This window comes from Struthio camelus, chromosome 14 (assembly GCF_040807025.1).
Source record: "Struthio camelus isolate bStrCam1 chromosome 14, bStrCam1.hap1, whole genome shotgun sequence".
Classification (NCBI taxonomy): domain Eukaryota; kingdom Metazoa; phylum Chordata; class Aves; order Struthioniformes; family Struthionidae; genus Struthio; species Struthio camelus.
The window spans coordinates 23,812,768-23,822,923 of record NC_090955.1 but is presented as its reverse complement, the minus strand read 5'-3'; the positions used below and the strand labels follow the sequence as shown (position 1 = coordinate 23,822,923).

Genomic DNA, 10,156 nt, shown 5'->3' with positions numbered 1-10,156 from the left:
ACAGGGTGCTCCTTAGACGTGACAGTTTGTGCAGCTGTGCTGGACAGACTGATAATGCACCAGCTGATTTTGCCTGTCTGCTCTGTAGTTGACAAAACTGAAGCCTTTGCAGTGGAGTTAGCAGGCACAGAAGGCTTTTGCAAGAAGCCTGAGGGACTGTAAGACGGTGTCGTTCTTCAGGCTGTATTTTTACCAGCCCATTGCAAGCAGAAGAGTTTCTGACCGAGCGTTGCAGAAATTACATTCTAGTTTTTTCCTTCTCAGTTGTGTGCAGAAATAGTTTTTTTAAAAAAAAAAAAAGGCGCTGTATTAAAAACTAGCAAATAAAACTGTGGGAGGAAAGGTTTTGTGCTTGGCAGTTGAACCCGGTGTTCCCGTTGCAGCAGATGAGGTGAGTAGTCCTAATGCTCTACGTAACCACTGAACTGAGGGTGTGGGTTATTTTTCTTTCTGCTAAGACGTTGTGATCATATACTACTTATTTCTATTAAAAGCAAGCAGAATTTGACAGTGGGAGTGTATATTCCCAAGCAGTATGCGGCTGCTAGATACTTAGGCCAAAATATCTTATGCCTAGGCTTCCCTGGAAAAAAAAAAGTATTTGGAATAATCAGAGCAGCCTGGCACAGGGGGAAAGGTAGAGCATTGTCATAGCAGGTCTGGCGCTTGCGAACACCTTCCAGCGATGCTGCACAAGGCAGATTTCACTGCAGCTACTGTAGCATGCATTTTTTTTTTTTTTTAAAAAAAGCTCGTTTTTGTAGGAGGGAGAAGTTTGCTTCTTAATGGTTCCTCAATCTGTAATGCTGTAGACTTGAGGTTTCTATTAACTATAATAGCTAACTGTTATACCCCCTACCCCCAAGGGTAGGCCTGACTCAGTTTAGCACGGGGTGCTTTCGCTGAGAGGGACTCCTTTAGATTTAGGAGAAAGTAGTTAAGAGCAGCACAGAGCTAACGCTTTCCAACAACAGCTAGTGTCTTAGGCTTAGGACTGTTTATTCTGTGACTCTCTCCTTTTGCCTAAGTCTTCATTTTGGTTCATGTTATTCTTTTCTTAAAAGATGAGGGCTTACAAATTAACATGTTTTGCTCTCGTTTAAAGGCAACTGGAGTTTAATTGAATGTTTCTAGAAAAAAAAACCCATAAAGCCACAAATGAAAGTTTAATGTAACTTTCTTTTAATTGAAGACAAATAAAAGAACCAAGGGCTCAAACACTTTTTTTAAAAAGACATCATCTGTTCCCCAATGTCTTCTCTCGAGCAAAATATACAGCATATTTATATAACATAACTACATTCAAGTAACCAAACAATTTACATTTTCCCAAATAGAGAAAATAATGCACATGATTCACATCATACCTTACACCCAACCATGCATAAAAACACTGCCAGTAAATCAGCAGTTACACATAATTAATCACACTACTGTGTATTAATTCTGAAATATTGACAACATCGTTGGACTGTGTGACACCTAACACTTGAAGTTCTCTGTTTAAACTTTTAACCGTGCTTTAAAGTCCGACTCGAACAGAGGCTATTTGTCTAAGATCTGTTCAAATTTGGGGTTAATAAAAGAGAATCCAGCAAATGCAGACTGATCCATGGACTCTATCAGGTTCTTGTCGCTGTAAGATAATCTTGGCTTCTCATTCAGAAATTCTCTGTCAAAGTTGTTGTAGTCACTTGCTGACTTCTGTGTTGAACAAAGAGGGAAGACAGTTTGAGGCAGTGGCTGCAAACTTTTTTTTTTCCTTCAAAAACAAACTGCTAACTACAATAGCTTAGCAAACGATATCTCGAATCCCTGTTTAAAAAACAATAGCTCCTCTATCGCTATACCTGTTGTAACAATGGTATAAAATTACAGCTTGGCAAGTATTTATTGTTAGCTGAAAACAAATAGCATTGACTAGCTTTGGAAAAAGAACCACCTGGATTTGTGATAAAGTTTCATTGAATTACCCAAAGGTTCTATACAGTCAAAAGTGGTTCATTTTAAGCCCAACTCTTCTTGATATTAACCAGTGTTTTTAAACTCTGGAAAGCATTTTTAAGTAAGTTCTTTGCTTGTTCAGAAAAAAAGCCATACTGATGCATTGTGACAGCTGCTTGGCGTCTGGATAAAAACGTAACGTTTGTGTATGTTTCCTGAGAATTCACATAACTAAAGACGACCAAGTTTTCCATTCCAAACCTCCAAACCTCACTATCGCAGGGTCCTTACATTTCCAGAGTACTTTCCTGTGGGAACATACTCTGTGGACCTCCTGTTCTTGAGCAGAGCAACTCTCCTGCGTCGAGTACGTGAGCATATTTTAAAGAGACTGTGTTACCTCTGGACCACTTTATCTGTACCAGTATGGGAGGAAGGAAAATGGTTTGGGATTTTTAACTAATTGAAGGTGTGATGTAGCAGCAGTCGCCCACATTGACACACAGAATATCAGTAGCGTGTGCTCTGTTCTTTATATGCTTTTCAGGTAACATTAGCCGCATGCACTACAAATAGTTCTTGCAAGGTCAGTCGTAGTTTAGAGAATGCATCTTTTGGCCCAGGTGGAGACTCTAAGCCAAGTTTGAAAAAGCACAGAGTTAATGCTTATACCGAGAATGCCTGCAGACAAATTCCAGCTGAGAAGCTCAAAGGTATCGGTCCTTTGCCAGTGCGGCAATATAGGAGAAAAAAAAAAGCCAGTAAACTTATCAACACTGCTAACTTCTTGAGGCATACAAAGTGCTGCATTTCTCCAATGATTTAAAGAGCTAAGAAGGACGGATATCAACTGTTAATTGATTTGCCTGAAGATGATATTAGTGAAGAGGTTCCTTGAGGTTGCATAGGAAGACGGTCTTAATAGTACAACAGGAAGATTTGGGGGCAAAGGAGTATAGTGCATCTTTTCATAACTAGACTCTCCCAAGAGCAGTGGGGTCTGAGATGGACGTGCATCTGGTTTATAAAGGTGAGAAAGAACTGCAGCGGGATTGTTTGGGTAAGTAACAGTTAGAAAAATGACCCCCTCACCCCAAGACTGACATTTGCAATACTTCTGTGGGAACAAAGAATAATACACATACCACTTTTGGCCTGAAAGGAGGGTCTACCTCCCTTTTCTCTAGTGCTGCCCAGTTGACGGTTTTGAAGAACGAATGGTCTCTGATGTTCCCAGTGACCCCTAGTCGTCTTGTTGGATCCCTTTCAAATAGCTGCAAAACAAGATACTCTGTGAAGTTTTTACCTCTACTCAAAAGGTAGGTAGGTGGCACTAGAAGAAATAATGTGTATGCTGCTAAACAGAACAAAAGAATTTGCTAGCAGTAGACAGACCGTTAGTAATAAGTTCACTTGGCTTTCCACTTTTAAAAACTTGCTTCCGGATAAACAGCTTCTTTTACAAGCCTAGCTGTTTTTGCCAGAGTCTGTCCCTAGGGCAAAAACAGTACCACGATCCCATGAGTGATCACCAGGCCTACCTACCTTTTCTAATATGTCTTTTGATTCCTTGGTAATCCAGCGTGGGTAGTGAGGTGTGTCCACTCGGATCGACTCAAACAACTCATCTTCATCATCCCCGTGGAAAGGAGATTGTCCAATAAGCATCTCATACAGCAAGACCCCAAATGACCACCAGTCCACGGAGAACGTGTACCTCAAGCCTTGCAGGATCTTTTTCCACAGGAGGAGAGGAGCAGAGCAAGACAGACAGGTAATGAGTAAAAGGCAGCTTCCTCATCATGGATGGAGTTTCAGCCTTTTCAAAAACCTGATGATATTGTATGTCATTCACGCCAGGAAAAAAAGTTATTTTACGAGGAAACAACTAGGATTTTTAGAGGAAAGAAAAAAAAAAACCCACCCGTCTGGCATGGTTGCTGACATCTGTAGTTTTATTCTTGGCTACTGTTTGTGCAGATGTGGACAACTCAAACTCTTTGCTCTCATTGACAAATTTTATCCATTAACTTTAAATATCATATACTTGGAAATCATCTTTCTGTAGTTTGCTTACAAGGTGATAAAGCAAGGGAAGGGGTGGGGGGAAGCAGTGATGAAAGCAAATTAGGTTTTAAATAGTGTCAGTCTGTCTGCTACTAACTGCCTTATTTGGACTATTTTGCAAGTCATTTTTTTTTAAAAAAACAACTTTTGAGTACAGGGAGTTTAATTCAGTGAGATTCTCCTTACAAGCTGCTTTTCTTTTGTATTTTGGCTGCTGGCAGCAGCACATGCCTGTTCTTTATCCGAGGTGCTATCTATTCATTGTGAGGGAGCCCCTCGTGCACGCTAGTTGTAAAGGCAGAAGGGAAAATTTAGTTTTTGTAACCCTGAAACTTTTAACATTTCAAAAAACATGTTTTTAAAGCTTGCCGTAAATACTGCAGGCGTAGCATACTTACAAATATTAAGTACCTTCTACAGAGAACATAGAGATTTAATGTTTTTACATGCTAATCATGCTTCTTTAAATCTATAAACTATTAGTCCTCAAAAGAAGATTAACAACAGCTGCCACTAACATCAGTGTTATTAAATCTGTCCCCCAACAGCACGGGGCAGTGTCAGACTGACCTCAGGAGCAATGTAGTCTGGGGTGCCGCAGAAAGTGCTTGCCTTGCTCTCACCAACAACGTTTTCTTTGCACATTCCAAAATCAGCTATTTTGATGTGGCCTTCTTTATCGAGCATCACATTGTCCAATTTTAGGTCCCTACGAAAAGTGCAAAAAGAAAAAAAAAAGCCTTGCTTTAAGAACAAGGGAATAATTTTTATTTTCAGATGCATGCAGTTTCTTAGCAAAATTAAAATGAACCTACCTGCACCATATGAAGAGGCTTTTCAAGAAAATAATCAACACAATATAGACAATATAGACAAAACGTTACCTTGTATTTTGTGAGGGTGAGGACAAGGGAAGGATTCTCTCTTGTCAGAGTGACTGAAGAGGCTGAGGTATAGCGGGTGACCTTATAACCCGCAACACTTGCTATCAAATCTAACAGCGCACCCAGTGCTGCTGTTGCCCGTGGACCGAGGCGGGGGTTAATGTGCGCTGTGCTGCCTAATGTAACTCAAGGGCAGGACTGCTGGAGTCCAAGTGCCATCGGCCCGGGAGCGAGCGTCCCGAGCCTGCCCGGATTTAATGCTTGCGCCTGGTTACCGCGCTAGGGAGTTCAGGGCCTGCAGTCGCAGCGAAGGGCTCGGTGAAGCCCCGTATTCATGCGTCTTTCAGAATAATACTCCTCCATCAAATAAGAGCTTTTTAAAGGCAGTTTCCAAAAGCTACGTTCCCTCCCTTTCGCGGCGATGCGTTTTTTTGGTCCATCTGGCTGCAAAAGCGCATACCAAGGAGAGCAGGCTGCAGAGAAACTCAACAGCCCGGCTGCTTACCAAGAAAAACTTGAATAGAGCAGGCAATTTTACATGAGAACAGTATGGGCTTTTCTCCTTGGTAGCTGAAGCTTCCAGCATCAGCCCCGCAGTTTGCCCAGTGGGTGAGGTACTGCTCAGCCCAAGTCGCCCTGGGCTAATGCAGCGCGCCATTAATCCTTCCTCGCTGGTCGGACGTCAGCTGCTGTTCTCCGGAGCAAACTGCCTGTATTTCTGAGACAGGCGTTGTGACTTGTCCCACCGACGGCGCTTACCGAGCTAAGAACAAGTTCTAAAACACATTTCGAGTACGTGGATACCTGCAGAGACATTGCTCCGTTTCTTTTGTACGGCGCTGTTTGCTATCTGCAGTGCCTCCCTACAGCCACAGCAGGCAGTTCTGTGATCACACTGGCAAACTGCCGCTACTCTGGTTGCCAAGGGGAAAAAAATATATAGATTTGGCTCAAGTGTGTTAATGCCCTTGGAATAACATCAAATCTCTACCAGAAAGCTGTTACTTGTTACATTAATCAGTAATTCTGAGCTACACCCAGCGTTGTGACAGGTCACAGGTCCCACACTGGAACCAACTGGTACTCACCTATAAATAATGCCTTTGCTGTGAAGAAACTGTAACCCACATAAAATTTCAGCTCCATAAAACCTGAAAAAAAGACCAACACATCTTTTTAAATGGGCTTGCTCTGTTACAACGCAGTCAGTGCAGCTGGCCAAAAGAGCTGTCACAAGTTTGTCCTCATGGAGGGAGAAGTACTGTACATTTCCTTAAATACCAGGGGAGAGAAACCCCGTATTTAATATTACACCTGCATCTGTACAGCTTGTTGTAGTGGATGTTACGGTCTGCAAGTTAAGCTCTTTACCACACATCTGGGGTATCTAATGCCAAACATCAAAGGGGGTCAGCAGCTGCCTTAATGTTTCATTCCACTTCCGTTAGGGAACACCGTCCCTTTTCTACTCCTTAATAGGCTGTGTGTATACTTGCAGAGAACTAGACCCACGTGCCTTTTTGAAAGACAGCTAGCAGGAGCTCAGTACTCACAGGACTGCTTTAGGATGGACGGGCGTTAATGGCCAAGTTAGAAACGGGCCTCGACTATCTCCTCCTGCACCTGCCTGGTTGTAGTAGGCAGCCTAAAAGTGGTCTTGCTTCAGGGGCACTGGCCTCAAAAAGGAGGTGCTAATCCAGAGCATATGAGGGAAGACACTAAGGAATGCTCTCCCCTCCGCCTGAAATGTATTTATGTATACATTTATATATATATATATATATATATATATATATATATATATGTGGATGGATGGATGGATTCACTGGATCCACTATCCTACACTGTTACTTTTAAGATCTTGCCCTTTCAATTATAATAATGAAACCCTCAGGCCTCTGGGTGAGGGAGAGAGAAAATGCTGACATAAAACTAACAAAATATGATCGATACAAAAAGATTGTGTTATTGTTATTGTATCCTCTAAGTCTTCAGCTCCAGTGATTTTTTTTTTCCTCAAGTCATAGGTAAGTAAGTGTGGCAGAATTACACCTGCTAAAAATCAAGTACTCTCCTACTGAACAGGCTCCTCTCTCATTGACCTTCCCAGCCCTTTAGCAGTGTCTTGTGGGAAGTGCAGGTTATCTTTCTGCACTATCAATCAATCATATCAAATTAACAACAATACTAAATAATGCAGGAATTTTTTTTCCATGCCGTTTTCTTAGCAATTTGATTATTTCATCAATAATGAAATATTCAGTAATAATAATGAAATTTCCTAAAGGGCACTGAAGCAGTACCTGGTGCTTTTCATTGCTGGTCACGTTGTGATTTACCAGGCATCTCTAGGTACTTAAAGTAAAACATAACACTGCTAAGTAAATTAAGAAAAACCTAACCCCACACATCATTAAATGAGCTTCTGGTTGTATCAAACCTGTGCCTAGAAGTACATTTACAATCATCGGCCACTGAAACTCGAGTGAAAGACTGCAGGTAAGGGGTGCAGAATTAGTAGGAGCAAAACCACAAAGATGATGTTTTTTCAGGCAGATAGATAGGGACAGAAGGGTTTTGGACTTACGTTGCCCTGTAGAGATCAAAACGCCCCTTGTCTTGAATGTGGAACATCAGGTCTCCCCCGTTCAGGAACTCCATAACGAAGAACAGATGATCCTGTATGCAAATCAGCCGAATGAAAAAATTACTGATGCCACTGCAGCCAGAGCATGGAATACGTGACACAGTGATGTGGCTACTGGGGTCCAAGCAGTCACTTTCCTCCTATGGTGAAACATTTCTCCGTTTCCTATATTTCTAAGAGTGTGTGAAATTGCTACAGATTTGAGCAGCCTGGTGTTGTATACAATAAGGCTAAATATCTCATCGTGCAGTCTGTGGCCTTTTTAACTTAATATAAATATACATTTGAATAGACTTACTGAATCCTACTTGTGACAGTCTCTATCCTCACCAAGGATGAATCTAAGGTCAAGGGTTTAAATTCAGTTGCCTCTTACTCTAGATCGCACAGATGTTGTTTTGTTCTCGTTCTGTTCTTACCAACCAATATCGGGGTGACACTCGTATTTACTTTCCCCAAGGCCTGTGAACTATTTCAGAGTGCAAAGAAAGGGAAATTTACTTCTTTGATCACGAAGTTATTTTCACTTGACTGCTGGTAACAGCATCCATTGAAGGGATAAATCTGTTGTGGTGTCTTTTTTTTTTTTTTTTTCTTTCTTACCTTGGTCTGAAACGTGCAGTAAAGGTGCGTGAGAAATGGATTTTCCCATGCAAGTGCTAGGACCCGCTTTTCCACCATGGTACATTCTACATCGTCGTCGATTAGCACTACATCCTTTTTCAGTGCTTTGATAGCAAAGAATTCGTTCTTCCCTTTCAGCTCAGCAAGCAGAACCTGCAAAACACGAACAACAAGAGTAGAGCACATGTATGAAAGACTGACTCTGTTGCTGATGGCAGTCAAAGGTGTCTCCATAGCAGATGCCACGGCAACAAAAAAATTATTTAAGTGGGAAAGATGGGTGAGATTTGAGAAAGTGAGGGTGCTGGGTGTAGAGATGAGGGGGACAGAGAGGGTACAAGGACCACGTAACCCAGGCGCGGCAGAGTCCAGGGTAGTTTTGGGGGCTGGTGAACTGAAGACGCACAAAGCCTGTTCCCTTCCTTAGGGCTGCTGTTTCACAGACACCATGGACAAGATGCGTCGAGGCCGTGCCACCCTCGGATGCGCACAAAGTAAGCACAGATGGAGGTGAAGGCCACGTTGCTCTCCCCCATGTCCCCTGCCGTCAGGCTGGAGCACGACGTGGCTGCTTTTGTACAGAGCATACGAACATTAAAAAAAAAAATCCCTTTGCACTGGCCCTTTGCATAACGGGTGCTTCTTCTGGCTGGTTATTAAATAAGTAAAAGCTGTTGTACATTATGAATCACTTGAGGTCAAACAAGATCCAGGTGAAGTATTTCTAATGTCTTTGGCAAGGATGGTTAGCCTGCTCTGTTAAAGGTCATCTGCCCAGCGGGCTGTAACTGAGAGACCTTTCTGGTTAATGAAAATAGCTTGTAACATTGCAAAGATCAAGGAAGGCAGCCAGCTTAAGCTCTCTAAGGCTGTTACATACCTTTCCAAAACTTCCTTTCCCTAGTACTTTATGGAAGACAAAGCTGTCTATGTTGAATTTTCTCCTGCTTGCAATTCGTGACGCTGTCTTGGCCGTGCTTCCCTCCCAGAGCTTGTCGTACTCGCTGTTATCTGTTAATTGAAACAGAAAGTTTATAGTTCAATATATGCAAAAAACGTTGCATGACTCAGATCCTCTGCTAGGAGTTAAGCTCTGACATGCTATTTCAGCACACCTGCTGCTGGGATACTGGCAAATCTAAACGTGAGAGTCAAATCAGGTATTTTATAACAAAGTTTAAATTATTCAGGCGTACTCGATAATGTTGAATTTGAATCTGTGATTTTTTTCTGATGCTGGGTTGAAGCAATGCTTACGGCAGGACTTATAAAATCACAGGCCCTAACTTTTCCCCGTGACTAAGACACAGAGCATAGTTTGGAGAAAAGGAGACTTCACTAGGCCCGCTTTTAAACAAATTATTTATCTTCTGTTAAAGAGAGCAGGCAAGTCCCTCAGCCTAAGCAGGGAGGCCATGAACAATCTGATTTATGCCTGCTGCCTGCCCATGATTCCAGCTGAGAAGCACAAATACGCTGGTTAATCCTGATTATATCCTAAAATTACTAACTATTGTTTTGATCCCACCTGCCTAGGATCTGCTGGGTCATCAACAAGACCTTCTGATGGTGGTTGTGCTGCCTGGGAACCCACTAATGGCTGCACCCTTAGCGTTCAACCGAACTACCTTTGCACAACTACCTTTTTTGCCCAGTTCTGGCAAGCCAGGAAAGGTATGATATGTAAAATCAAAAGTAGTTTTCTTTCTTACAGGACATTTAAACAGAACTAGCTCAATATATGGATGAATATCTACATCACTCCAAACGCGCCCGCTATCTCTTATTGAGCATAGTGATTTCCATCTGGTATAAAGTGACTTTTACAGTTTTTTTTTTTTTTTTGCATAAATTATCATAGGCTAGCAGTTATTAAAATAAGGCTTATACAATGCTACAACTCTTTAGCAATGATAAAAAAAAGAAGCAAAATCTTATCCTGAATGTAAACAATTTGGATTCCAGGTGGTACTGAAAACTATTTCAGCTG

General features: G+C 41.9%; 1 protein-coding gene across 8 annotated transcripts in view; it reads right to left on the bottom strand.

Annotated features, from left to right (window-relative positions):
- Positions 1-1,159: 1,159 nt before the first annotated feature.
- PRKCD (protein kinase C delta) overlaps positions 1,160-10,156 on the bottom strand; it is a 61,394-nt gene continuing 52,397 nt past the window's right edge. For all 8 annotated transcript variants that reach the window (XM_068907235.1, XM_068907238.1, XM_068907239.1 and 5 more), the window contains 8 exons: positions 9,047-9,177; positions 8,146-8,319; positions 7,483-7,574; positions 5,984-6,046; positions 4,582-4,720; positions 3,490-3,678; positions 3,090-3,218; positions 1,160-1,704 (listed from right to left, as the gene is read on the bottom strand). In XM_068907235.1, coding sequence (XP_068763336.1) covers positions 1,546-1,704; positions 3,090-3,218; positions 3,490-3,678; positions 4,582-4,720; positions 5,984-6,046; positions 7,483-7,574; positions 8,146-8,319; positions 9,047-9,177 — 1,076 coding nt within the window. In that variant the 3' untranslated portion in view covers positions 1,160-1,545. The remainder of the gene's footprint in view (positions 1,705-3,089; positions 3,219-3,489; positions 3,679-4,581; positions 4,721-5,983; positions 6,047-7,482; positions 7,575-8,145; positions 8,320-9,046; positions 9,178-10,156) is intronic.